The 27,904-nt window shown below is 41.0% G+C and overlaps 1 protein-coding gene across 2 annotated transcripts in view; it reads left to right on the forward strand.

The window, feature by feature from the left end:
* Positions 1-27,904, forward strand: part of CREBBP (CREB binding protein) — a 154,968-nt gene that overhangs the window by 86,314 nt on the left and 40,750 nt on the right. The window contains exons 4-15 of one of the 2 annotated variants that reach the window (XM_070413115.1): positions 1,979-2,219; positions 3,499-3,612; positions 13,232-13,468; positions 15,067-15,169; positions 15,481-15,627; positions 16,949-17,066; positions 17,816-17,987; positions 18,529-18,573; positions 20,000-20,124; positions 20,780-20,968; positions 22,984-23,385; positions 25,493-25,672. In XM_070413115.1, the coding sequence (XP_070269216.1) occupies positions 1,979-2,219; positions 3,499-3,612; positions 13,232-13,468; positions 15,067-15,169; positions 15,481-15,627; positions 16,949-17,066; positions 17,816-17,987; positions 18,529-18,573; positions 20,000-20,124; positions 20,780-20,968; positions 22,984-23,385; positions 25,493-25,672 (2,073 nt within the window). The remainder of the gene's footprint in view (positions 1-1,978; positions 2,220-3,498; positions 3,613-13,231; positions 13,469-15,066; positions 15,170-15,480; positions 15,628-16,948; positions 17,067-17,815; positions 17,988-18,528; positions 18,574-19,999; positions 20,125-20,779; positions 20,969-22,983; positions 23,386-25,492; positions 25,673-27,904) is intronic. The other variant, XM_070413114.1, reaches the window with a different exon arrangement.

Here is a 27,904-nt window from a genome sequence, read left to right on the forward strand (position 1 = left end):
TAATATAAGAATAAACTGCCCTGGCCAGATGGCTCAGTTGGTTGGAGCCATTGTCTTATATACCAAAAAAGGTTGTGGATTCAGTTCCTCGTGAAGGCACATGCCTACATTGCAGTTTTGCTCCCCTGTCAGGTGTGTACAGGAGGTAACCAATTGATGTTGCACTCTCTCACATCGTTGTTTTTGTCTCTCTCTCCCTTCCTCTCTAAAATGAATAAAAGCATATCCTCAGGTGAGGGTTTAAAAAAAAAAAGAAGAAGAAGAAGAAACTCTGTTTTGTGTACTCAAAGCTGTAAGTCTGCTTTTGCTCCACCCTGTATATAAGGAGCTTAAAGAATGGTCCTAACTTTGGACTCAGTTTCCACTTTTCAGAAGTAACAATTTTTCTCTTTTTAAACCTTAATTTTATGTCTTTTTAAGTTTTTTTACCCTCATTCTAAAAATATTCTTTATTTTTTTCTAATAATTTTATCCTGTTTTTACACACCCTAATTCATCTGGAATTTACTTTTGTATTTTCAGGTGACACTGGAATTGATGAACATGTTTCTTTTTCTAGATATATATAAAGAAATCTGTAGTTTTGTAGTTTTGGTAGCTGGTAAGAGAGATTTGTCCCTTTATTCTTATTTTTTAAACAAAATTGCATAAAATTTATGCTCTACTTTTGGGGGTATTTACAACATCACAGTTTTGGTTCTGTGTTTTTATTTTATTTTTTAAAATATATTGATTTTTTACAGAGAGGAAGGGAGAGGGATAGAGTTAGAAACATCGATGAGAGAGAAACATCGATCAGCTGCCTCCTCCATACCCCCTGCTGGAGATGTACCTGCAACCAAGGTACATGCCCTTGACCGGAATCGAACCTGGGACCTTCAATCTGCAGGCCGATGCTCTATCCACTGAGCCAAACCAGTTAGGGCTGGTTCTGTGTTGTTAAAGGGAAGTTCTTGTCTAAGCACTTTTTGTCTATTCCTGGTCCCCACCTGGGCAATGAGGACTAAGCAGGGAAGTTTTTAGAGTCTAAGGATGCTTCTAACATGGATTTCAGGCCACTTAGAGTTCATGCAACCCTTTCATCTCATTGAGCAACAATTTCAGATTCTTAATTTGAAAAGGCAGAGTAATGGTGCACTTTAAGGGGAGGCAGAGAGTGTTATAAAATCAAGTTGGGAGTGTTAGTGTCAGAATACTAGAGTTGTCTAAAGAATGTTGGTAGTTTCTAAGAATAAGAAAACTGCATAGCTCACCTTTTCCATTTTCTTTGCAGTTATGAGGTACAGTCAGTCTGGCTTGTTATTTTTTAAGGATGAAAGCAACTACACTCATTTCTGTATCTTTAACAGATTGTCAAATACTTTTTGAAAATATTGTCCTGATGTCTGAGTGGAACTTTAATGGAAGGAAAAGACTTTCATAAGCATTAGCAATTGTACTAGATGTCGTATTAAGGATAAGTTTGTATTATTCTTTTAGGACAGGTAATGAATACTGAAAGTATTGTCATTCTGGTCACAAGATAATGAAATCCAGAGGGTGGCTCTGATTCTTCTGCTGCATCAGATATTTTCCGCTTAAGTTGAACCATATGAAATTGCCAATGTTTGGCTATTTTGGCCTACAAAAACAACAGTTTCATATGGTTTAACCTAAGATAGTAACACAGCTTTTCCTGCTCTTGTATATATTGTAGAGTGAGTTGAGTTTTGGTTACTACAGTTAAGAATAAGCAGCATTTTCTTGCTCTGAGACAGTCATACACAGTGAACTTTAATCAGCCTTGTTTCTCAGTTGGTTTATTTCTTTGCTTCTTTATCTTCCTTAAAGTCTTTGATGAATTAAAGAGAACCACACCAGCTGCTTTATCTCTGTGGCCAATATCCATCAACTTTAACATTAGTTTGAAAAATAATTAATGGACATGAGTTGGAACTCTAAAAGCTTATTAAATGTTTATTAATTTGTTTTATTTTAGTCTCAGATGCAAACATCAGTGGGAATTGTACCCACACAAGCAATTGCAACGGGCCCCACTGCAGATCCTGAAAAACGCAAACTGATACAGCAGCAGCTGGTTCTACTGCTTCACGCTCATAAATGTCAGAGACGAGAACAAGCAAACGGAGAGGTTCGGGCCTGCTCTCTCCCACATTGTCGAACCATGAAAAATGTTTTGAATCACATGACACACTGTCAGGCTGGGAAAGCCTGTCAAGGTAAGTGCCATTTTCTGAAATCCTACTGGCCAAGCTTAGGACGAAATTTGTCCTTGTTAGTAGCCAGCTCTCTTCTTATAAGGTTCTTGCAACCTATGTCTTTACACACCATCCAGTCAGATGCCACTGGAACACTTAATTGCTGAGGAGAAAGGTGATTTGGTTTAATAATAGTATTCTGTGACCTTCTGGATGAGGCTATGCCCTGCATTTGTTCTTTACCTCCTTCCTCTGTCACAGAAAATATTTGTCACTTCTAAAACATAGTCTTCATTATAAATGTCTAGGGCACTGTTTTCTTTTGGGCAGTGTAGCACACATACATGCATGTACAAACCCTTTTCTCAGTGTCTCTTGCAACTATGTCGTGTGTCAAGCCACTGCCTTGTTCCTCCATACTTTTGTCTTGAGGCTAATCAGGATACCAAGGAAGTTGTCCTGGGTGACTATCCGTGACCTGGGGAACTGTGTGTACCATATCATTTCTGCCACCTCCTCCCTCCCTGTCACTTACACACCATGTGCCTCCCTTCCCCCTCTTCTATGGCAGACCCCTTGATTCTACCAAAGAAAGTGTTTCTTACTACTATACTTTCCTCTAATCTTTATCCTCTTTCCTTTTCTCTCTTGTGCTCCTAAACCTTGGGGAGATGGTCTACCTGATCTCCCTCTCTCCCTTTATGACATTTGTGAGTCCCCAGCATAACCCTTAAACTGATGGAGAAGCCGAAGGAGGGTTATGCCAGACCTTTAGAAAGAAATCAGTGCTTTAATATGGAAGTGAAGGTAAAGACTGAGAATAACCAGGTTTAATTACCCTTTCAAGTACTTTGAAAAGTACCCAGGGGGGGCCCTTCAGAATCTCTGCAGACTTCTCATTTCTCTATTTGTATTTCTTCAACAAGAGTATTTAGATGGCTTCATCCTTAAACATACTATAACATTTTTATTTTAAATAGTGACCTTACAGAATTATTTATTCTACCTTTCATTCCAGTTGTTTAGTACTTCAGGTCAAATAGCTTTTGTTTTGTGGGCTAAACCTTAATCACCATCATTCATAACATTGCTTCAATGGGAAGTTTTTGTTTGCAATTCTCAACAGTCGCCTTACAAACTTCTTGGAAAACTGCCTGTTTGTAAGTTGAGGACTGCCTGTACTGTGTTATGGTTACCTTATTACCATTTTCTTATGGAACCTGGCATTATAATTTAGGTGTATTTGAAAGTGTGACGATTTGGATAGAAAAATAACATCTCGTTGTTTTTCTGGTCATAGTTGCCCATTGTGCATCTTCACGACAAATCATCTCTCATTGGAAGAACTGCACACGACATGACTGTCCTGTTTGCCTCCCTTTGAAAAATGCCAGTGACAAGCGAAACCAACAAAGTAAGTGAGCATTGGGGGTAGAGAAGCTTGGAGATGAGAAAATGAGCTATTTCTGAAGAGAATACAGAAACATAGGTAGGAAGCAGGGCAGAAATTATTAACCACAAAGTATAGTAGTGAGTGGAGACATACAGTGACAAAGGATGAAGCAAGCTTAGTGAGTAGACAGAGTCTCATTGTGGATGTGGTTGTTTTGGAATTTAATTCTCTGCCACCTCCACCCCTCTGTACCAGAATTGGCAGGAATGGGAAAGGATTATCACCAAAATGACCTACTCTTCCTATTTCTTGAAAGATACTCAGTAGCTGAGGATTTGAATGTTGCGTCACTAATTGCAGTGACTTTGGGGGTGGAGCAGGGAAAATAGAAGGACACTTCTTTTGGAATTGGAAACCTCTTACCCCAAAGTCATAGATAAGTCAGTCAGGCCAGGTCAGTGTAGAATCCCACATGTAGACATTTGAGAGGTTTCCATCCCCCATGGAGCTGCAGCTCCCAGTCCTATTAGCATAACTTACAATTTATTCTGCACAGATTGAGAGTCTCTGCCCCAGACTGGCTGCATTCTGATCATTTCCATTGCTTTGTTGTCTTTGGAGTCATCTGTGTAGCCTTTAGCTGATGGACTGTTTAAGCAGGGATCCCAGTTCAGGAGGCTTGTGTGGAACTCCCAGGGGTTCCCTATAGCCATGAGAGCAGTGAAAAGATGAGCATCTCTTCCCAGTTTCAAGCCCTTTCCTGTCATTTTAGAGGTAAAACAGTGGTCTTGGGTGTGTCCCTCAGTTTGGACAGATAAGACGTGCTTTTCAATATCATGTTACCTCTTTGGCTGGAGCTTCTCCCTGTGACTTTGAGCACAGTACAGTCTTTCTAGTCCTCCATCTTGTCTGTGCCATCTTGCCACCCTCCCTTGTTTGTGGTTACATGTTCATTCCTCTCATTCTTGATCATCTTCCTCAAGACCCTACTGCAACCTGGAGAATGTGCTGCTTTTCTTTCTAGTTTGCGAGTGGTACAAGGAAAGGTGGAAAAGCTCATGTTCCTAAGTGTCAGGGAGTGGAGCACCGGTGATAACCCAGGTGCTTTTCCTTAAGTCCAGCTCACCCCCTCCTGAGAGGATGTCTATGAGCTGACTCTGCTCAGCAGTGTCCATGTCACATAGAGACATCCAGGGGTCATAGGCCCGTTATTCTCCTTCCCTCCCTAGAGAAGGAGTCATACTAAGTTTCCTTTCAAAGTCACTTCCCAAAATGAGTTAAATTAATTTTTGATTGATCAAAATTTTAATTAATAAAAATTTCCAGGACATCTTTCATATAAATTGAAAGTCTAGGAATCTGGGTATTCTAGAACAAAATGTTTGGGACAATAGTTCTAGTAGAATAGAGTCTGTTTTTCCGCTAAGTTAGTATAAAACCATTTTTTAAACTAGTATATTTTAATGGTTACAATTTCTTGTGTTTTAGGATGTATTTCAGTAATAGGCTTTTTTAAGTGCTAAAATATTCATTTGAGTTTATAGTTGTACAGTATTAATTCTATGAATCCTATATAATAAAAGCCTAATATGCTAAGTGTCTGGTCCTCCTGTCAGCCATTCAACCAATCAAACGTAATATGCTAATGTTATGCTAAGGCCACTCAACCGCTTGCCATGACGTGCACTGACCACCAGGGGCAGACAGTCACTGGTCGACCAGTTACTATGACATGCACTGACCACCAGGGGGCAGACACTCCAACTGGTAGGTTAGCTTGCTGCTAGGGTCCGGCCGATTGGGACTGAGCAAGACTTGCCAGACACACCCTAGAGCCCTCCTGTGGCCCCTCCCCAGCTGGCGAATCCCGGGTTCTTCCCCAGCCCCAGTTGTGCACCAGTGGGGTCCCTTGGCCTGGCCTGCGCTCTCTCGCAATTCAGGCTGAGGGCCCGTCCGTCCTGTCCCGTCCCGTCCCGTGTCCCCCCCCGCATGAATTTCATGCACTGGGCCTCTAGTAATGAGACAAGATTTCATTCTGAACTTTTAATTTGGGGTGTGGCTTTTCTGGGACCTTTTGTTTTTAGTATGTATCACCATGACAATTGTAAACTTTTGTGATTTCTCTTTTTAAGAAACATGAATGTGGTTTTTGTTTAAAAAAAAAAAATGTATGTGGTTTTTTGTGGGGTTTTTTTTAAACATCCTTATAACTCTCTGGCTGTTGTGACAATTTATCTGGTGCGTGCCCTCTGAAGTGGTAAACCACAGTGTTTCTACTAGTCATAATGTAAGGTGTTACCAGGGTGATTTTATTATAGTCATGGTAATATTTAGATTATTTTTGTACAAAGTTTTAGTAATTTTTCGTGAAAGAAATTAAAGCTCCTATTTAAAAAATTATTAAATGCTTCTCAAATTAGGTTTCAACTTTGAGTGTATTCTTTTGGCTCTAACAATAGTTGTGTGAGTATAGAAGAGTTTGATATGATGAGTGAGCAAGTTTCAACGATATCTTTTCTGTAAATGTTTGTTGGTATTTTTCAATTCTTCTAAAGCAAGTTGTGCTTAAACGTATGAACACTTGGTTTAGGCAGTAGAGAAGAAATGCGGATTCATCCTTCTAGTACAGTGGTTCTCAACCTTGGCTGCACATTAGAATCACCTGGGAATCTTTTTAAAATCCTGATTTCTGGGCCTCATCCTGCGGAAATTTTCTTTGTTACTAATGTTGTGGCCCCACCCCATAACAAAGAAACAGAATTTCCGGAGGATGAGGCCCAGAAATCAGGATTTTAAAAAGATTCCCAGGTGATTCTAATGTGCAGCCAAGGTTGAGAACCACTGTTCTAGTACCTTAAAGTCAGTTCCAGAGTCAGAATATCTACATTAAAAATGATGTGACAGTGGTATTACTCAAAGGAACAAGGTAGAGAGAAGTCACTAGTATTGGCAATCCTTGAGGAGAGAAGACTGGAATTTGCTGGAGGGTAAGGCTTAATGGAGCCCAATTTCAATAAAGTAACAATAAAATATTCTAAACAGCATGGATAGTGTCAGCAGAGTTGACATGTCTGTAAAGGCAGGATCTGACAGGACTCAGAGGTTCCTGTGCAAACAAGGTAATTCAGGGAGAGAGGGACTATTCGTTCTGAGGTGGTGAGGACCCCTGGGGCTATCTCAGATCCAGCTGTGCCCGCACATGGAGCATGTGCCCTGTGCCACCAAGGCTGTGTGCTTTTTAGGCAGGGTTTCCCACAGATGCTTACCTTACCTGGTGCACACATTTTTACCATCTTACTTCTCTCATTGATGTCTCTATGAACCTACCAGAAAAACCTGTGGAGCTAACCTGAGGTGGTTTGAAATGAATCTCAGACCATTGGTTACCTTTTTGGCTTATGTGGTTGAGATTTTGATTTTTCAGTTTTCTAGAGATTCTATAATCACTGATCTCATGCAATCTATCCCCTACAGAAATAATCAGAATTTATTGAATAATTAGGACTTTCCAAGGAGTATATCTAATATCAGTCCTGGCATCTGACTCTCATTAATTCTAGTTCATAGGGTGGCATAGAGGACTGGAGCTGTGTGGACACATGGCCATATTCCCTATTAGAACTCATCTTGCCTCATCAGTGAAGTTTTTTTTCTACTCCAAGTGTAGTCCTCAGACCAGGAACATGGGCACTCCCAGGTGGCTTGTTAGAAATATAGACCTTGGGCCTTAGCCGGTGTGGTTTAGTTGGTTGAGCGTCGTCCGGCACACTGAAAGGTTGCTGGTTCGACTCCCAGGTTGTAGGTTCTATCCCTGGTACGTGTGGGGGGCAACTGGCTCTCACGTTGTTGTTTCTTTCTCTCTCTCTCTCTCTCTCTCTCTCTCTCTCTCTCTCTCCCCCTCTTGCTCTCTCTCTCTAAAATCAATTTTTTAAAAAAGATTTTTAAAAGAAATGCAGACGTTAGAGCCTCATACCAGGCTCTCTATATTAGTATCTGCATTTTAACAAATTGCCATGTTGTTGGTATGCACATGAGTGGCTGAGATGCTCTTCTTTGAATGCCTTGAAGGGGCCGTGTATCTGTCCTGGAACTGTTGAGGAGATTTGAGTCATTCTCTGGGGGAAACCAACTCAGAGATCCACAAGGACTGTCAAATGGATGCTATAGGGTCAGCCCCAGAGTCAAACTGAACCCATTTACTCGTGCAGCATGAGCCCATTGACAGAATGTCAACCAGCAGTCCTCTAGTCTATTGCTTGATTACCTCCACTGGCTCTCTCCCTAGCCTAAGCTGTTCTAATTTTAGGCAACTCTGATTATTTTAAACACCTTCCTTCATGATACTGTGTTCAACTCTACCTCCTTAAAACTTCTACTCATGAAGAGTAGCCTCTTAGGTGCTCAGTAAGTGTTTGTTGAACAGGCTCTTGTTCCACCTGAGAGGTCTCAGAGATTCTCAGACACTTCTTTTGACAGACTGTGGTTGGCATGGGAAGCAGAGGAGGCAGTAGAACTTAATTGTCTATAGGGCCAGAGTGGTAGGCTTGGTTGTCCCTGAATTACCTGGTAAGTACCAGTCAATCATTGGTGATGTGTTTGATCAGAACCGTGTTGTCCTTGCTCTTCTGAGTAACATAGTGTTTCCCGCTCCTGAGTCGTTTGGCTTCTAAAAAAAAAACTGTTGGAAGGTTTGTGCATTCTTTTTTTATTGTTTGTTTGTTTGTTTGTTTGTTTGTGCATTCTTGCTCAATGGTGGGTTGATGGGAGGCCTGGCAACTGGGCTAGGATGATCCCTTTTATCCTGTCCTATGTACAAGAAGATGCTGAAAAGGAAGGCAAGCCTAGCACGTATAGCACCTGCAAAGCATTGTGTGGGAGCAACTCTGCAGAGATGTGTATACAGGCCTGAGTAACTTCCAGTACCACTTTTTCAGTAGAAATCTTAGTGGTGACTAGATAGTAAGTAGTTGCTTTGCCTGCTTAATGGTATGTGTCCCACCACTCTGACAAAGCTTTGGAATTTAATGTGTCAATTATTGTTGGATTTTCTATTGAGTTCGGTTTTATTGAGAATGATTGGGGACTGAAGTTCCTGGTGAACTCAATTTGCAAGTTAGTATACTATGCATGGAACCTACAGAAGAACAATCTTTATGCTCAATAGGGAAGAACTACCTTGGATCTGCATGAAAAGTGACAGTGAGTCCTGGAAACAGACCACTGCAAAACATAGCCTTTTGTTTCCTAGGTCATGGGATCCTGATGAAGCTGTGACAGAAGAGGAGTAATAGAGCAGTGACAGTGTCAGGGAGTGGTTTGAAGATGTGCTAGTAGCAGGAATGCCAACTAATACAACAGTGTGTGACATGGCAATTGATTGTGTATGCAACTGTATAGCATTAGCCCAAAGAAAGGGAAAAAAAGATGTAAAGATGCTAAAAAGAATAAGAGGTTTTGACATTTAAGGAGATAAATGTCAGTAATGTGTAAAATTGATTAATGTGGACAGCCTCATTATCAATGACTAGAGGCCTGGTGCATGAAATTCGTACGTTGGGGGTGGAGGGCGTGTCCCTCAGCCCAGCCTGCACCCTCTCCAATCTGGGATCCCTCTCACAATCCGGGACTGCTGGCTTCCAACCGCTTGCCTGCCTGCCTGATTGCCCCTAACCGCTTCTGCCTGCCAGCCTGATCGACGCCTAACTGCTCCCCTGCTGGCCTAATTGCCCCCAACTGCCCTCCCCTCCTGGCCCAGTTGCCCCCAACTGCCCTCCCCTACTGGCCTGGTCGCCCCCAGCTGCCCTCCGCTGCTGGCCTGGTCCCCCCTAACTGCCTTCCCCTGCAGGCCTGGTCACCCCCAACTGCCCTCCCCTGCCGACTATCTTGTGGCTGTGGGCGCCGCCATCTTTGAGGGCATGGCAGTCAGTTAGCATATTCCTCCTTATTGGCTGTGGGTGCTGCCATCTTTTGCGATGGAGTGAGGGTCAATTAGCATATCCCCTCTTTATTAGATAGGATGCCAGATGAAGCATTGCTGTTCTTAGCACTCCTTTAGTTTTTGTTCAGCCTGAAGAACTCAGTGCTGCCTGGCTGGGGGGTGGGAGGTGTCTGAAGAAGGCCAGTCATTCTGCTAGACTGCTACAGCTCACTTGAACTCTGCAGGGGACTTTACAAGGCACCTCGACATACAAAGTCAGGAGAGTCACACATTGGTCCCACCTCAGGGAATGTACAAGGAAGGTGAGATAAGCATGATCTTCCCTGATAGAGAGATGCAGTTTTACATTTGTTAAGTGATTAGTTTATTGTCTCTCCCAACATTCTGTGCTCCATGAGTGCAGGCTTTGTGCTCACAGTGTATCCTGAAGCCTAGCAGTGCCTGGCAAGCAGTCTGTACTAACTTAATTGGTAGAGTAAGGAAGTGAATATGTGAAGTGTAAATGCCCAAAGAGAAGCAGCCCTAGTAGGTGATGTGAGAATTCAGGAAAGAATGACTGCTGCCCAAGAGAGAGATCAGGAAAATGTTCATGGAGGGATGGTAGCATCTTGAGCTCCCAAAACAGAGTTTATGATTGCTTTTACCTGATAACTCCCCTTTCAACCAACCATCACCCCAATAGTAAATGTCTCTGTTTTCTTACTCTGAAGTAGTATATCATCTACTACCAGCATTTGGACTCAAATTGGACCATGCCTAAATGTCAGACATTTTTTATTTGTACTTCGTTTTTCTTGCCTCCGATTGGTACAAATGCCAAGTTCCAAATGCATGCTTGTCTCTTGATAGGTATGTTTTTTAAAAATATAGTAATGTTTTATGTTTAGGAAATAAATGCTTTTTAACATAAACACAACTACAGTGACCATGTTAACAGCTTCCATGGGATTGTCTGGCTGCCTTGAAAAAGACCTTGGACTTGGGAATGGATTCGCCGTAAGATGGGGACATTTTGGCTAAAAGGATGGCATTTGGCAGACTGGTGCAGCCATTATGGAAAGCAGTATGAAGTTTCCTCAAAACATTAAATAGGAAACTGCCGTTTGACCCAGTGATCCCATTTCTAGGAATATATCCTAAGAAACCCAAAATACCAATCAGAAAGAATGTATGCACCCCTATGTTCATAGCAGCACAATTTGCAATAGCTAAGATCTGGAAACAGCCCAAGTGCCCATCAGTAGGTGAGTGAATAAAAAGGCTGTGGTACATTTATACCATGGAATATTATGCAGCAGTAAAAAAAAAGAATCTCTTACCCTTTGAGACAGCATGGAGGGACCTGGAGAGTATCATGCTAAGTGAAGTAAGTCGGTCAGGGAAAGACAAAGTACCACATGATCTCACTCATGTAGAATCTAAGTAACAAAATAAACTGGTGAGCGGAGTAGATCCAGAAACATGGAAGCATGGAACAGAGTGCGGAATTTGAGGGAAGGCAGAGGAGGACGGGTGGGTGGGGGGTAATCAACCATGGGCCTTGTATGCATATATGCATGTCCCATGGACAGACAGTGGGATGGAGAGGGCCTTGGGTGAGGGCGGGCTAGAGGGGGTCAATGGGAGAAAATGGGGACATATGTAATACTTTCAACAATAAAGAATTATTTAAAAAAAAAAGAAAAGGATGGCATTTTGGGCCCTGGCTTGTGTGCTAAGTGGTTAGAGCATTGGCCTGAGCACAGAAGGGTCTCGGGTTCAATTCCCGGTCAAGGGTTGCAGTTTCAATCCCCAGCCCCAGTCAGACGCGTGTGGGAGGCACCCAGTCTATGTGTGTCTCTCATCAGTGTTCCCTCTTCCCCTTTTCCCCCCTTTCTCTGCCTCCTTTCCACTCTCTCTAAAATAAATGGGAAAAATATCCTCAGGTGAGGATTAACCAAAAAATAAAAAATAAAAGGTTGGTATTTGGGGAAGTGTGGATGAAAGTGGAATATAATAGAGAGAACTTGTCACTAAAGCATAACTATTGTATTGCATCTTCACGTAGAAATGAAAGGCTACATACATTGTTTTTAAAAATTCCTTTTTACAATTGATCATTATGTGTAACAAATGTAGTCTGGGTCTCTTCTTTCTTATACCACAAGGTGATAAAAAAATAAATCATCCTACCATTATTATTTTCCTTTTTACATCATAGTGCTTTTAGAAAATTTAGCATGTTGGTTTCAGGAGTACAATGAGCACATGATTAAAGTTTTGGGACATACTATTAGAAAAAAATAAAGATATTCTATATGATTTATTTTAGATACACACTTGTCTTAAAGTGCATCTTGGGAATCTTTTTATTGTAATGAGATGCTTGGTGTGTATAATTGTAACTAATGAACATTAATGAGTTTGAGATCTGAATATCCTTATTTAGAAAAGTTAACAGTATGGAATGTGTAATTACCAAGTTTTTTCACACATTTAATTAAGTTACTCTGGTAAGTATTTGTGTTGTTTATGTTATAGTTGCACTGATGGTTAAATGTGAGAATATAAACACATAATGGTCTGATTTTGAAAAAAGGCCTTAGTATAGTATCTTATGTATTAAAGAGCATATGTTATAGTATCAATTTTATCAGCTAATTATAATATGACTCTAAAGTTTGAGGAAGTTGGACAGAAGGGAACTCTTAAGAATAAATAGTATGTCATAAAACTTATTATATGGTAACTGCTCACCAAATAAGAACATTTGGATGGATGGATGGATGGATGGACGGACTAATGAATTATATTTGAAATGATCAAGGATTTGCAAGTTTGGGGTCATCTGTTAGTTAACTTTGAAGCTCTTGGGAATGAGGTTCTTGATGTTGTCATGGATTTTCCTTTAGAGAAGCTAACGGTGGTTGCAGGAGGCAGAGCCCAGGTCTTGAATATCAGTAAAGCTGAGATGACACCTGGCTAAAAGAAAATCCAAGCCTTTTTCTATCTATTAATTTCAACTAGATCAGTCAGTCAAGTACATTCTTTCTTGATTAGCTTTACATAGTCAGAAAGCTCAGCATGGTGCCCTTTTGCATAGGAAACTCATAGGAAAGAAAGGCGTCGTGTTAATGCAGTCATTGTACACGTAAGTTTCGAGGCATTATGATACTGTTAGAAGATCACATCATAGATTTATTAATAAGTGATTGACTGAGCATCACCTCTGCTCCTTGTTAATCCTTCTGACTTGTACGGGTGGACAGTGAAGGACCCAGGGAGAGTAGCAGCAGGAGGGGGATGCCTCTTAGTTCATCTCAGTGATGGCTGGAGACCTCCCCTCCTCCCCCCAAAAAAAAAGAATCAAAACATTTTCTGTTATCATGTTTGCCACTTCCCTAGAACTGACTTATTCTGAGACTTTGATACATATTAATTTTTATTAAGTGATCTCTGATATTACGGTCTGTTACTTTCTAAAAGAGAAGCTTGGATTTTCTTTAGCTTTTTGCTCCTCAGCTACTGGCATATAGAATAGATGAATAGAATAGGATTCTTCTCTCTGCACACCTCCTTCCTTGGCAGCCTTGTTCTAATACTTCATGACATATAGATAGTTTTCCGATAAATTTTTACTTGTTTCTCAGTAATTTAAAAATAATTTATGGGCTTCTACCTATTGCTCACCTTTTTTGTTTGTTTGTTTGTTTGTTGTTCTAGCCATCCTGGGATCTCCAGCTAGTGGAATTCAGAACACAATTGGTTCTGTTGGTACAGGCCAGCAGAATGCTACTTCTTTAAGTAACCCAAATCCTATAGACCCCAGCTCCATGCAGCGAGCATATGCTGCTCTTGGACTTCCCTACCTGAACCAGCCCCAGACGCAGCTGCAGGTTTCTGGCCAGCAACCAGCACAGCCTCAAACTCACCAGCAGATGAGGACTCTCAACCCCTTGGGTAAGTGAAGGAACTCTTGAAAACTTCTTTGTCCTAATACAGCATGGAAATGACAAGTCTTCTTGGAACCAGAGGCTATTTTCAGTTTAATTTCAAATTAATAAATGTATATATTATGGTGATGGTATCTTGTAAATTGAAAGAAAAGAAAAAACTTCCAGGAAAAGGCAAACATTTCCAATTCACGGAATATGTTACAGGCTTGTTAAAACAGTAGCATTTGCCCAACATTTTTGTTGCTTGTACCACTTCTGTCTGGACAGTTTTAATAAAGGGCACTGGATATGGCTCAGAATGCAGAGTCTCAAGTTAGGATTATGGTTGTACTACTGGCATTGACTCTCAGTAGATCATTTATTTAATGGATAACTTATAGATGGTCTGCCATTTCCAGCATGTCTTGGTTATGGGTTATCCCACTGCTGGAAGTGACCAGCCAGGACATGGACCGGTTAACAGGAGTCTCAGAAAATCTCTCCTGTCTCAGCCTTCTCTGTGTACCAGTGTATTAGGATTGCCTAGTGTAATCTTATCCCATTATTTGCCAGTGTTTGGTCTTTTGTTACACAGCTCCAACATTTTTGCCACCTCTGCATATTGTTTATTTAATATTTTTCAAGTCGACGTAGTCCTTTTTTAAAAATACATATATATTTTAAAATATATTTTTATTGATTTCAGAGAGGAAGGGAGAGAGAGAGAAAAACATCAAAGATGAAAGAGAATCATTGACTGGCTGCCTCCTGCACACCCCCTACTGTGGATCGAGCCCGCAACCTGGGCATGTGCCCTTGACTGGAATTGAACCTGGGAGCCTTCAGTTCACAGGCCGACTCTATCCACTGAGCCAAACCAGCCAGGGCTAAATCGACATAGTCCTTTTAAAATTAGGCTTAAGCCAAGCAGTTATGTCAGTCAAGTTAAATCAAGGTCATTGTGCTAGTTTTGTTTCTTTTTTTTCTCTTGGTATTTTATTTTAAAAATGGCTCTTTGAAAACATCTTATTTGTTGCTTTTTGGAAAGCAACTGCCCTAATGCATATCTAACTTCTACTAACCAGGAAACTAGTTTGGAGTCCTAAGACCTGAATTCTAATTCCATTCCTATTGATGGTTTAATTTGGGATAAGACTGTTAACTTCTTTTATCCTATAAGATGAATACTGTAGACAAATTGACCTTTTATGCTTTTCACCTACACTTAGTATCTATGGTTTTAGTTTCTGATATACAAAAGAAATAGATGACACATATATGTGACAAGTCAGTTTAATTGTCTAGGGCATGATATTAATAAAGCCAGGATCAAAATCTAAAACTAAAATGGATCATTTCTGGTTTTTCCCACCACCTTATAGTTACTTATGATACCATCCAGCCTCCATAAAACTGTCTTATTTTAATTATATGATACAATGGGAAGGAGTCTGCAACTGAACTTGTATTACAAGTCAATCACCATTATTGAAAATATAACTTGCAGAGCTCCTGCCATAGTGTTTGTTATTATACTCATTAAGAATTGCTTATTCATATAGTGACTTGAACTCTTAAGTGTATATTATAATTTAGGATTTGATTTCTTTTCTGTTTTTAAAGGAAATAACCCAATGAACATTCCAGCAGGAGGAATAACAACAGATCAGCAGCCACCAAACTTGATTTCAGAATCAGCTCTTCCAACTTCTCTTGGGGCCACAAAGTAAGACCCATGTTTCAATTGGCTCCTATGTGATAGTCACACATGAAAGTGGGCTGGGAATCACACAAAACGCCATAATTCTTTCTAAATGTGAGGCAGAGAAAATAGTTTGGGTGGAGGCATGCTATTTTTCTTTTAATTATAAATGTAGAGTAGATAATAGATAAAACATGGTTTCTATTTTGTTGTACATTCACCACTTGGCTCTCCTAACTTAAACTTTTTAAGTCTCATATGGTTGAAGGCCTTACTTAAATGAAGCACATTTGAGTCACTTTAATAGATGGCTGAAGTTCTTGTTCTTCCCATAGCCCACTGATGAATGATGGCTCAAATTCTGGAAACATTGGAACCCTCAGCACTATACCAACAGCAGCACCTACTTCCAGCACTGGCGTTCGGAAAGGCTGGCATGAACATGTCACCCAGGACCTGCGGAGCCATCTAGTGCATAAACTGTATGTTCCCACCTCACCCATTATTCACATGTGACAGAAACATTTTGTGGCTGATAGCATTGTGACAGTTTTGCACTTTATTATCAGGATCTGATTTAATTCCTAAGTGGTTCCAGGTGATAGTACCCTAGCAGCTAAAGGGACTCACATCCTTTTTAGGGAATCACAGACTCTGCTGGCAGGCCAGAGAATCCCAGACCTTGCATCCCCAGTGAGGGGCATCAGAGCATTCAGAGCTCTACCCTGTAGAGGAGCATGAACTGTAAGCCATGTCACAGAGGCCAACACTCCCAGTGCAGCTAGATATGTACTCTGAGCTCTGGGATACATGAGGGGGCTGGGATTAGCTCAGAAGCTAATTTATGGCTCAAGATTATGTTTCTGGAGACCCCTGAGAATTGGGGGAATTTGGGCCTAGTGAATACAGATTGCATGACAGTACTATCATATATATAGTCAGTGAACGTGCAGAGTTAATAGTTAACTTTCGCAAGCTAGTTAAATTAAATTGAAGGTGAAGTTAACCAATGATTCTCTTGGAGTTTTCTTCATTATTTTAATTTTTTTAAAAAATATATTTTATTGATTTTTTACAGAGAAGAAGGAAGAGGGACAGAGAGTTAGAGACATCGATGAGAGAGATCGATCAGCTGCCTCCTGCACGCCCCCTACTGGGGATGTGCCCGCAACCAAGGTACATGCCCTTGACCGGAATTGAACCTGGGACCCTTGAGTCCGCAGGCCGACGCTCTATCCACTGAGCCAAACCGGTTCGGCCATTATTTTAATTTTAAAAAATTTGTAATAGTTTAAAAGTAGGAATTCAAAATCATATTATTCTTGCCCAACTGATGTAGCTCAGTGGTTGAGCGTCAACCCATGAACCAGGCGGTTGCTGTTCAATTCTCGGTCAGGGTATATGCCTGGGTTGTGGGCTTGGTCTCCAGTGTGGGGTATGTAGGGGGCAGCCAATCAATGATTCTCTATCATCATTGATTTTTCTATCTCTCTCTTCCTCTTCCTTCCTCTCTAAAATCAATAAAAAATACTTTTTAAAAAATTGTATTATTCTTGAGATGACCTAGCATTTATTGCTAATAGCAAAATATTCTTTTGGACTTGTAGATAAATCAACAGTTTAGTATTGTCTCTAGAGAATGACTTCATTTGTGTACTCATATTCTAGGCAAGAGAGATTTTGGATTTCTCTCAACAGTGTATCACCCCTGTAGGTAGATAAGCTTCTCTTTCCATGTCACATATAAAGTGGCAAGATACTGATGTATTGAAAGTGGGTTGATAGAATATGTTGTCTTCCTAGTGTCCAAGCCATCTTCCCAACACCTGACCCAGCAGCCCTGAAGGATCGCCGCATGGAGAACCTAGTGGCCTACGCTAAGAAAGTAGAAGGGGACATGTATGAGTCTGCCAACAGCCGGGTAGGTTGCCTTACTTATTCCAGCCTGCACATACCTGTGGTAGATATAACTGCATCTGTCTGGCTGGCTTGTCTGGAAATGGGGATATGTTAGTTGGGTAAGCCCATCACCTTAAGGAGCCTGACCAGAGAGACTTAGCAGATAAGAAATTAGGTCCCATCTGCCTGGTGTGGCTCAGTGATTGAGCATCGAGCTATGAACCAGAAGGTCCCTGTTAGGGCACATACCTGGGTTGCAGGCTCGATCCCCAGTGTGGGGCCTGTAGGAGGCAGGCTGATCAGTGATTCTCTCATCATTGGTGTTTCTTTCTCTCTCTCCCTCTCCCTTCCTCTCTGAAAAAGGAAAAAGAAAAAAAAAATTAGGTCCCTGCACAACTCTCTTTGTTTACTATAGTATCCACCACTACAGGTAAATGAGGTATACAAAATTGCATTTTATCCATGGATGCCATGTCCATGTCCGTGTGGGCGTTGTTTGTTATGCTTATACTATGTTATTGTCAGCACCAGTGAATATCCAAGAAGAGGTTCAACTGTGGAAAGAAATGTAACATGCATTTAGTACCTACTGTCTATTAAATCTTGTAATGTAACTAGTTCAACAAGAATTTTGGCCTTTGGTTTATTAGTTAGAAGTGTTGAACACTTACTTTGTTAGTGTACTTAATAAAAAAGTTCATTAAGTTTTTAGAACATACAAACCAGATCATTTTTTTATAGTTTTGACTGCCTAATGTTATTGCTCTTCAGGATGAATACTATCACTTATTAGCAGAGAAAATCTATAAGATACAAAAAGAACTAGAAGAAAAACGGAGGTCGCGTTTACACAAACAAGGCATCTTGGGTAACCAGCCAGCCTTACCAGCCCCCGGGGCACAGCCCCCTGGGATACCACAGTCACAACCTGTGAGACCTCCAAGTAAGGACTTCATTTCCTTCTATTAGCCCTTAATCTGTTTGCTTGTTTTTCCTTCTGTATTTGGGGTGTGTTTCTAAGTATATAGAATTATGTTCTCAGGAAGCCCACATTTTGGAGACTGATAGTGATCATGACCTTGTACATTGGCCTATGTTTAGACCAGGGGTCCTCAAACTACGGCCCGCGGGCCACATGCAAATACAAATGTTGTATTTGTTCCCGTTTTGTTTTTTTACTTCAAAATAAGATATGTGCAGTGTGCATAGGAATTTGTTCATAGTTTTTTTTTAAAAACTATAGTCCGGCCCTCCAACGGTCTGAGGGACAGTGAACTGGCCCCCTGTTTAAAAAGTTTGAGGACCCCTGGTTTAGACATTGAGTCTCTTGTGGAGAGGTCCTTTAAAGGTTTGCAAGCATCCAGTGTCCAGTGCTTTGGGACCTGTTGACTGGTTTTTTCTTTAAGTTTGAAGTACTCAAGATAAATTCCTTATTCCTCAATCAAGGATTATTTTAAATAACTTTTTTTTTCCTGCCATTATAGATGGGCCCATGCCCCTGCCAGTGAATCGCATGCAGGTTTCTCAAGGTATTTAACTATTGCTGTGAATCATATTTCTGTTTACCATTCAACAGCCACAAAGTGCATTGTTTCTTTTTTCCTCTCTTCCTCTTTATTTCTTTATAGCGCTTCTTTTTCTTTACATTCCTTATCGTTGATGAGCAGAATTCATTTCCACAGGCAGTATGAATATCAGTTGTATCTGGATTCAAGAGAGGTCATTACTTTTAGGAAGGGTCTCACAAAACATTGTAGGTGGGGGAAGGAAACGTTTCTGAATGTGTGAAAGGAGAGCATCAGGCCAGTCCTGGGGCAGCGAGCGAGCAGCACTGGAGGTGAGGTGGAGAAAGTGCAGTGGCTGCTGTGGGCCCTGTGAGTGCAGGTGGTCAAGCCTAGCCAGCAGGATTTACACTCAGAGAGTCTGCATCAGGCTGGGGTGCTGGCAGCTGGTCTCAACAACTTTTAAAGGTTCTTTGTCTGGTTGAAATTCACTAGTTTTTGCTTGGTTGAAGCCATCGTTTTAGTTTGGGAGTTTGGGGATGAGGGACATTTCAAACCTTTTACTAATTGAGACTTGAACAGTAAGGTGTTTTTACAGGTTGTGAAATAAGGTGGTGACATTACCCAAAGATTCTAAAGCAAGGCTTGGCTCTGCTGTTAGTAAAGTAGTTTGGGAGGGGAGGAAAGGTCATTGGTCTGGAGACACTTAGCAGCTAGTGAAGTGTCTTTCATGGTGTAACATTTCTGCGAACGATGGGCAGCCCCGGACAGCAAAGGTACTGCGAAAATGGGATTTTCTCATCTGAAGAGAGAAGGCTGAGAGCTTGCCACCTTTGGATGCTTTCTAAACACTTAACTGGTTTGCAAAATTAAAACCATATTTTGAGTCTTATCCCAGATTCTAACAATAAATATAAACCCAGCTGAAGAGCTAGGAGGCCGGGATGGGAGTGGAGGTGGGGGGGGATGAGAATGGGCTTCCTGCAGGAGAGAAAACGGAAGCCACATGCTCCAGCAGGCGTTAGTGAGAGGTTGGCTCAGATTGGTGCCCTGGCCTTAGTTAACACCGCTTCCATAGTTGGTGGGAACATCTTCCCAATGTAGCCTTGTCTCCTTAGTCACTTTGATGCTTTTTGATCGGGATCCTGCCATACTGATCAGTGCTTCCTCAGCCTTATTTTTTTTTTGTGGTTTACCTGACTTTCTACCCTCATCTCCTCATTTTGTCCTGCCCCCCCGACCCCCACCATACCACCCTCACCAGCATTGATGCCATTTTTCCTGGATATGAAAATTCTGTTACTTAATCATCTGATTAGCTGGGTGATTTCCTTTCAGTTGTATGTGTTGTGTATATGTTCCATCTTATTTTGCTTAGAGTTTATTGGGCAAATTGTAATTCTGTTTCCCTGTGGATGCTTTTCCTAATGAACTATTGTGGGTACATTTACAGGGATGAATTCATTTAACCCGATGTCCTTGGGGAATGTACAGTTGCCACAAGCTCCCATGGGACCGCGCGCAGCATCCCCCATGAACCACTCTGTCCCAATGAACAGCATGGGCTCAGTTCCAGGGGTAAGTCCTGCTTGCCTTAACTGTGCTGAGAAGGCCTTGCCCAAATAAGGAAAATTCTCTAAGCAGTAAAATTGTAGATTGTCTAAAATCCTATGATACCTGTTCCTTTGGATTTGGGTTATGCTTTATTTCTTTCATCTCTCTCTCTCTCTCTCTCTCTCGCTTGCTCTTGCTCTCTCTATTTCTTTCTCTCTCTTTCTTATATTCATTACTGTAGTGAAAATTATTTGACCATTATTTTATTTGAATGCCAATTTCATAGGGAATTATGACTCTTTGAGAAGATGGAGTTCTGTAGATGGAATGGAATACACAGCCTCAGTTTTGTGGCCAAGAGGGACTTGTCAGTGTCTGTTGACTCCTAGAGCTTACTCTCCTGCGGCTGCTTTATAAATGCTTCATAGAACTCAGAAAGACATATCTTGAACTTTAAATTATAGCATGCTATTGATTTCTATCTAGAGGACAATCTGAAGCCCACTCATTAGAGACTTTGCATGAGAAAGCTGGCAAAGTGCCTCGGAGCTGTAAGGTCTTAATGGTGTTTCTTTTCCCAAGTGGGAGGGAGGATTTGAAGATTTCTGTCTCTTCTACTTTATCTTGAATACTTTGGCTTTCGTCCTCTGAATTCTCAATGATGCTTGTTGTCTTTTAGATGGCCATTTCTCCTTCCCGAATGCCTCAGCCTCCAAACATGATGAGTGCACATGCCAACAACATGATGGCCCAGGCGCCCACACAGAACCAGTTCCTGCCTCAGAACCAGTTCCCTTCATCCAGTGGGGCAATGAGTGTGAACAATGTAGGCATGGGGCAGCCAGCGGCCCAGACAGGCGTGTCACAGGTACCGTTTGCCTTTGGGCCACCTACATTGATACAGCCCCAGCTTCCTACTGACCTGAGTATGTCTGTTTTCGTGGAAATTAGAATTCTAGACTACACATTTGATTTTTATCTTTTAGCATCTCTTGATATTGTTCTTATTTTATCCTGTCATTTTTACCTTGTTTGGAATGACTCTTAACATCTTGGGGTGAAGAACTTCACGTAAAACTAGAGTGGGTTGTGGTTTTTTGGTTTGTGTGCTTTTGCATTTTGATTTCTGTTGTTGTTGTCTTTTCTTGATTTTTACTTGTGTCTTTTAAATTCTAAGTTTCATATGCAAATCTGAGAGACACTGAATTTTAAAGAGCGAGTAAGGAAGGGTCCCATGAGTTCACTGCTAATGACTTTTGATTTGTGTATTTTGTTACCTGTCCCTGAACTGTCCAACTGAAGTCAGGCTAACTGGATCAGTTGAGTAGTTATCCTTTTATTCAGTGTGTTTTTACTTATTCAGTCTAAAGCTGAAGAGAACTATTTTCCATTCATTTTACTGCCTTTTAAAAGATATATATTTTTTTATTAATTTCAGAGAGGAAGGGGAGAGGGAGAGAGAGCTAGAAACATCAGTGATGAGAGAGAATCACTGATTGGCTGCCTCCTGCGTGCCCCACCTGGGGATCAAGCCTGCAACCTGGGCATGTGCCCTGACCAGGAATCAAACAGTGACCTTCTGGTTCATAGGTCTATGCTTGACCACTGAGCCACTGCACCCAGGCATTTATTCTGTATTTTTTGTTTTATTCAGAAGCAGGCCTTGATTGCAGGCTCCTCCCTGTCCTGGGCCCTCACCAGGGCATGTACAGGAGGCAACCAATCGATGTGTTTCTCTCCATTTTACTGCCTTTTTAAAACCCTTTTGTTGTTATAGTATAGTAGTATTGCTGTATGTCTATGTACATGTATTTAAAATAGGCCAAAACTGCCCTGGCCGGTTTGGCTCAGTGGATAGAGCGTCGGCCTGAAGACTGAAGGGTGGGTCCCAGGTTCGATTCCGGTCAAGGGCGTGTACCTTGGTTGCGGGCACATACCCAGTAGGGAGTGTGCAGGAGGCAGCTGATCGATGTTTCTCTCTCATGGATGTTTCTAACTCTCTATCCCTCTCCCTTCCTCTCTGTAAAAAAATCAATAAAATATATTTTAAAATAATAATAAATAAATAAAATTAAATAGGCCAAACCTTCCTCTAAATTATGAAGTTCATGTTTTAATTTTTTAACATGAAGTAATATTGCATAAAAGTAATTGACTATTCTAAATTTACTTTCTAAATGCCTATCCATTCATTCTTAATTTCCAGAATGTGTCATTGCTCTAGAACAGGGGTCAGCAAATATGTCCTATAAATATTTTTTACTTTGTGGGCCATACATAGACTCTTTGTCTTAACTATTAACCTCCACCATTGTGGGGGAAAATCACAGCCATGTTCATTCCTACACAAATGAATGGGCATGCTATGTTTCAATAAAACTTTACTACAGAAATAGGCAGCTAACTGGGTTTGGCCACAGGCAGTAGATTGTAGCCCTTGTTCTAGACCAGTGATTTGGAATCACTTTTTCAAAGGTCTACAGATACTCTGAAGCATTTCCTCAGCTGAGATCACTGCACTGAAACATTTAAGTATTTCAACAACTTTTTTTTAAGATAAATACTTTTTCTGTTGGTCTTAGCTGTGGGTGGATATTATGGAGCATGAAGCTAGTAAGCTGAGTGGACATGTTTAAACTGGAAATTTTGACAGTTATATAAATCAAAATAGAAGAAACATAGCATTAACTTTATTGGAAAGTACACATTATAAGTGTACAGCTGGATAGATTTTTGCAAATGGAACAGGTTCCTGAAACTCAGTGCCCAGTAGACCTCTTCAAGAAACCATGATTAAATTTTCACACATTTAAATTCTTTAAATTTGTTGCCACATTTCCAAATAGGGGACGTAATTTTAACATACTCTGTTTCCTCTGTTAGGGACAGGTGCCTGGTGCTGCTCTTCCTAACCCTCTGAACATGCTTGGGTCCCAGCTGCCTTGTCCACCAGTGACACAATCACCTTTGCACCAGACACCACCTCCTGCTTCCACAGCCGCTGGCATGCCATCTCTACAGCATCCAACAGCACCTGTGATGACTCCTCCCCAGCCAGCAGCTCCCACCCAGCCATCGACTCCTGTGTCGTCTTCCGGGCAGACTCCTACCCCAACTCCTGGCTCAGTGCCCAGTGCTAGTCAAGCACAGAGCACTCCTACAGTCCAGGCAGCAGCCCAGGTGACCCCGCAGCCTCAGACCCCAGTTCAGCCCCCATCTGTGGCCACCCCTCAGTCATCACAGCAACAGCCAACACCTGTGCACACCCAGCCTCCTGGCACACCGGTGAGCCTCTCTGTTGCCTTTGTTCTGAGACTCTTAATGAGAACTTTCCCATAAATCTGTCATGATGACCCTGGCCATGTAGGGTAGCTCAGTTGGTTAAAGCATCATCCCTATACGCCAAGGTTGTGGGTTCGATTTCCAGTAAGGGCATATACAAAAACAACAACCAATGTATCCATAAATAAGTGGAACAAAAAATCGATGTCTCTCTCTTTTACTCCCCTCTCTATCTCTCCCTCTCTCCCTTCCTTCCCTCCTCCCTCTCCCCTCTCCCCCTCGAATCAGTAAATAATTTTTTTTTTTTAATTCTGCCATGAAGTTGCTGTAGAATCTTCGAGCCACCCCAAAAAGTAACTGAAAGGCTGTGTTTGGCAGGACATGATTTATTATCATTCCTACTTAAATGAGTTTGCAAAAATCAGCAATTCTAAAGAAATAATACATGAGTCCTCTGTCGAATTTTTAAACTACCTCTGTTTATAAGAGCAGTATGTTTCCCATTATCTGTCCTAGATTTATGTCTTCTGAGTTTTGGTAGTTTTTCTCCTAACATTTAAGGATGGTCATGTGCTTGATTGTATGTGCTTTGACCTTGCCTATCAGCCTTGTTTTCAGACTGGAAGCCTTTTCTTTTTTATGACAACTTGGCAGATCCAGGTTAGTACTTCCTGTGGCTCAAATCTGCCCAGTCCTCCATGGACCTGCTGGAGGTGGCCAGTCTGGGTGCCTCTCCTAGGCTGGGTTGCCCCACTGACCCAGAGACCTAAGGCTGCCCTCTTGTTGCCTCCACCTCCCTCCCCCAGTTATCACTAAAATCAATCTTAATATCCATTTTCTTACCAGTCTAACTTAGAAACTCCTCTCCCCCTGAAATACATTAACTTTATTCTTGGGGACTGAAGGTATTTATTAAATGTTAAAATTAATCTCAACAACAATCCCAAGATAACATTACTATTTGTATTTCTCCAAAGCCTTTCTAATTTTACGTTATCTTCTGTTTGTTTACTTTAAACTGCCTTGGATAAGGCTTTGAAAATTTATAATTCCTTTAGTGGTTCCTTCTCTTAATGTTTGCTTATTTCTCTGCCACTAATCCCAACACTGTTCCTGCAATTAACAAGCTAATTATATATTCTTGTTTCATATAGGTACTTTATTCCCCCTCCTACATATATACTTATCTTCTATATATATAAAAGGCTAATATGCTAAGTGGCCCTCCTACTGTGAGACCAGTCGCTAGGATGCGCACTGACCACACCAGTGGGCAGACACTCAACACAGGTGCTGCCAAGCTGCAGTGACTTGGCAGCAGCTGTTCTTGGGTGACGCACACCAAAACCAGAGAGGAGGGAGCCCAATTCCTTGCGGGACCACACGATTCCACCTTCGGCCATGGGTTATGTTGTTGCTGGGGCACTGTCGGCCCTGAATCTGGTTTACTGCACACTTGCGTTTGCATTCCACACCCTGTACAACAGCAACTTTGTAGAGTGCCCTCTCACACTCCGGGACCCCTAGGGGGATGTCAGAGAGCTGTTTTAGCCTAATCCTGGCAGCCCAGGCCTAGGGACCCCACCTGCCAGAGGGACCCTGCTCACTCCGCAGGTGCTGCGGAGGGACTGCAGAAGGTTTGCTCCAGGGTGCGGCTTGTCTCGCCCAGTCCCATCCCTCCAGTCACCTTCTAATTAATTTCCTTTCAATGTGCACCAATCTGTGCACCAGGTCACTAGTATATTTATAATTCAGTTTTTAGCCATAAACATTAATGATCTTACTAGGAGGAATTAATTTCAAAATAGGGGGTTCTTTCTATGGCTTAGGTAGAAAGCTTGCAGAAAATTAATTTCATATCCGCATGTAGAAAGCTCTGCTCTTCCATCTCTGTATATTTAGCAAGAAATCAGTTGTGTTTCTGCCTGATGTTGTCTTCCTCTAGAACTATTTGAACTTTTGTTCTTCAGTTCTCTCAAATAGGGATGCTTATTAGATTAGTATTGAGAAATGTTAACACAAAACTGTATATTGGGTGACCAGCAGCAGAGTTTTAAGATCATATATATTGTTTTGTTAACAGAGATAAATGATTTTGGTTTTTCTACAGCTTTCTCAGGCAGCAGCCAGCATTGAGAACAGGGTACCCACTCCATCTTCAGTGGCCAGTGCTGAAACCAACTCCCAGCAGCCAGGACCAGAAATACCAATGCTGGAAATGAAGACTGAGGTCAAGACCGAGGACACCGAGCCAGATGCCAGTGAATCCAAGGGGGAACCTGCGTCTGCGGTAGGTGCCAGGGATCCATCATGGATGTACCTGCTTTTTGTTTTTTTGGTGTGGCTTTTTATTTGTTTGTTTGTTTGTTTTGTTAATCCTCATTTGAGGATATTTTTTCCATTGAGTTTTTTTGTTTGTTTGTTTGTTTTGTTTTTTTTTTAGAGAGGTGGAAGGGACGGGGAGAAACAAAGAGAAACATCTACGTGAGAGAGACATGTTGATTGGTTGCCTCCGGCATGCTGCAACCAGGGCTGTGATCAAGCCTTATGTGCCCTTGACCAGAACCGCATCTGTGACCCTTCAGTCCATGGGCCAGTGCTCTAACCACTGAGCAACTGGCCAGGGCCTTGCTTTTTATTTTAATAACCTCTTTAATCTACTTGCTACTCAAACCAATAATCAAAAACAAATTGGTTATTTATTTTTAGATATAGGTATGGGGGTTTTTTTTGTCTTGTTTTTTGTTGTGTTTTTTTTTTTTGCCAGAAATGAAGAGCACTAGCTTATATTTTACTTTATTTATTTATTTTTTTAATGCAAAGCTTGGGGATGAGGGGACAATGGGGGGATAAGGACACATATATACTAGTAATACCTTAATAAAGAAAAAAAATTACATGAACAAAAAAAATGCAAAGCTTGGGAAAACACTGTTTTTGGAAACCAGTGTTTTTCAAACAGAAATTGTAAAAATAATCTTTTACAGATTTCCTTTTAAAGAGCCCTAGCCGGTTTGGCTCAGCGGATAGAGCATTGATCTGTGGACTGAAGGGTCCCAGGTTTGATTCTGGTCAAGGGCACATGCCCGGGTTGCGGGCTTGATCCCCAGTTGGGGGCATGCAGGAGGCAGCCGATCAATGATTCTCTCTCATCATTGATGTTTCTATCTCTTCCTCTCCCTTCCTCTCTGAAATCAATAAAAATATTTTAAGTAAATAAATAAATAAATATACTGTGTATTCTTCCCCTCTTCATCCTCCTACTCCCTTCCTTTTGGCAACTGTCAGCTTATTCTCTATATCTATGGGTCTGTTTGTGTTTTGTTTTATTTTTTTTAATTATTTTGTTTTTTAGATTCATGTATAAGTGAGATACTATATTTATTCTTGTCTGGCTTATTTCACTTAGCATAATAACCTATAGGTCTGTCCATGTTGTCAGAAATGGCAAGATATCATTCTTTTTTAGTGTGTGTGTGTGTGTGTCTGTGTGTGTGTGTGTATGTGTGTGTATAACACATATTATATATATCACATCTTTATCTATTTCTCTGTTGATGGACATCTGGTTTACTTCCATATATCTTAGTTCTTGTAAATAATTCTGCAGGGAACATACAGGGGCATATACTTTTTTGAATTAGTGTTTATAATTTCTTCAAATAAATACCCAGAAGTGGAATTGCTGGATCGTATGGTAGCTCTATTTTTAAATTTTTTTTTTTAGGAAGCTCCACACCATTTCTCATAGTGACTACACTAATTTATAATCCTACCAACAGTGTACAATGGTTCCCTTTTCTCCACATCCTCACCAATACTTGTTATTTGTTGATTTATTGATGGAAGCCATCTGACAGGTGTAAAGTGATATCTCATTGTGGTTTTAGTGTGCATTTTCCTGGCAATTAGTGATGTTGAGCATCTTTTCATGTCTATTGGCCATCTATATGTCCTCTTTAGAGAAATGGCTACTCAGGTTCTCTTCCCATTTTTAAATTGGATTACTTGTTTTTTCTTATTTTTTCTTTTGTATCCCTTTGCTCAAGAAGATATATCCAAAAAGATATTGCTAAGATCTATGGCGAAGAGTATACTGCCTATGTTTTCTTCTGGGACTTTTATGGTTTCAGGTATAACATTTAAGTCTTTAATCCATTTTGAGTTTATTTTTATATATGATATAAGAAAGTGGTCCAATTTCATATTTTCCATTTATCTGTATAGTTTTGTCAGCACCACTTATTGAAGAAACTGTCTTTACCCAGTTGTATATCCTTGCCTCCTTTGTCATAGATTAATTGACCTTATAAGCAAGAAATTTTTTCTGTATTCTCTATTCTATTCCATGAATCTGTATCTTTTTTTTTATGCCAGTATCATACTGTTTTGATTATTGTAGCTTTGTAGTATAGTTTGATATTGGGGAGCGTAATACCTCCTACTTTGTTCTTTCTCAAGATTTCTTTGGTTATTAAGAGTCCTTTGTTGTTCCATATAAACTTTAGGATTAGTTCTAATG

Source organism: Myotis yumanensis, unplaced genomic scaffold, assembly GCF_028538775.1.
Source record: "Myotis yumanensis isolate MYYU_CA2020_CCGP unplaced genomic scaffold, mMyoYum1.0.hap1 SCAF_4, whole genome shotgun sequence".
Taxonomy (NCBI): Eukaryota; Metazoa; Chordata; class Mammalia; order Chiroptera; family Vespertilionidae; genus Myotis; species Myotis yumanensis.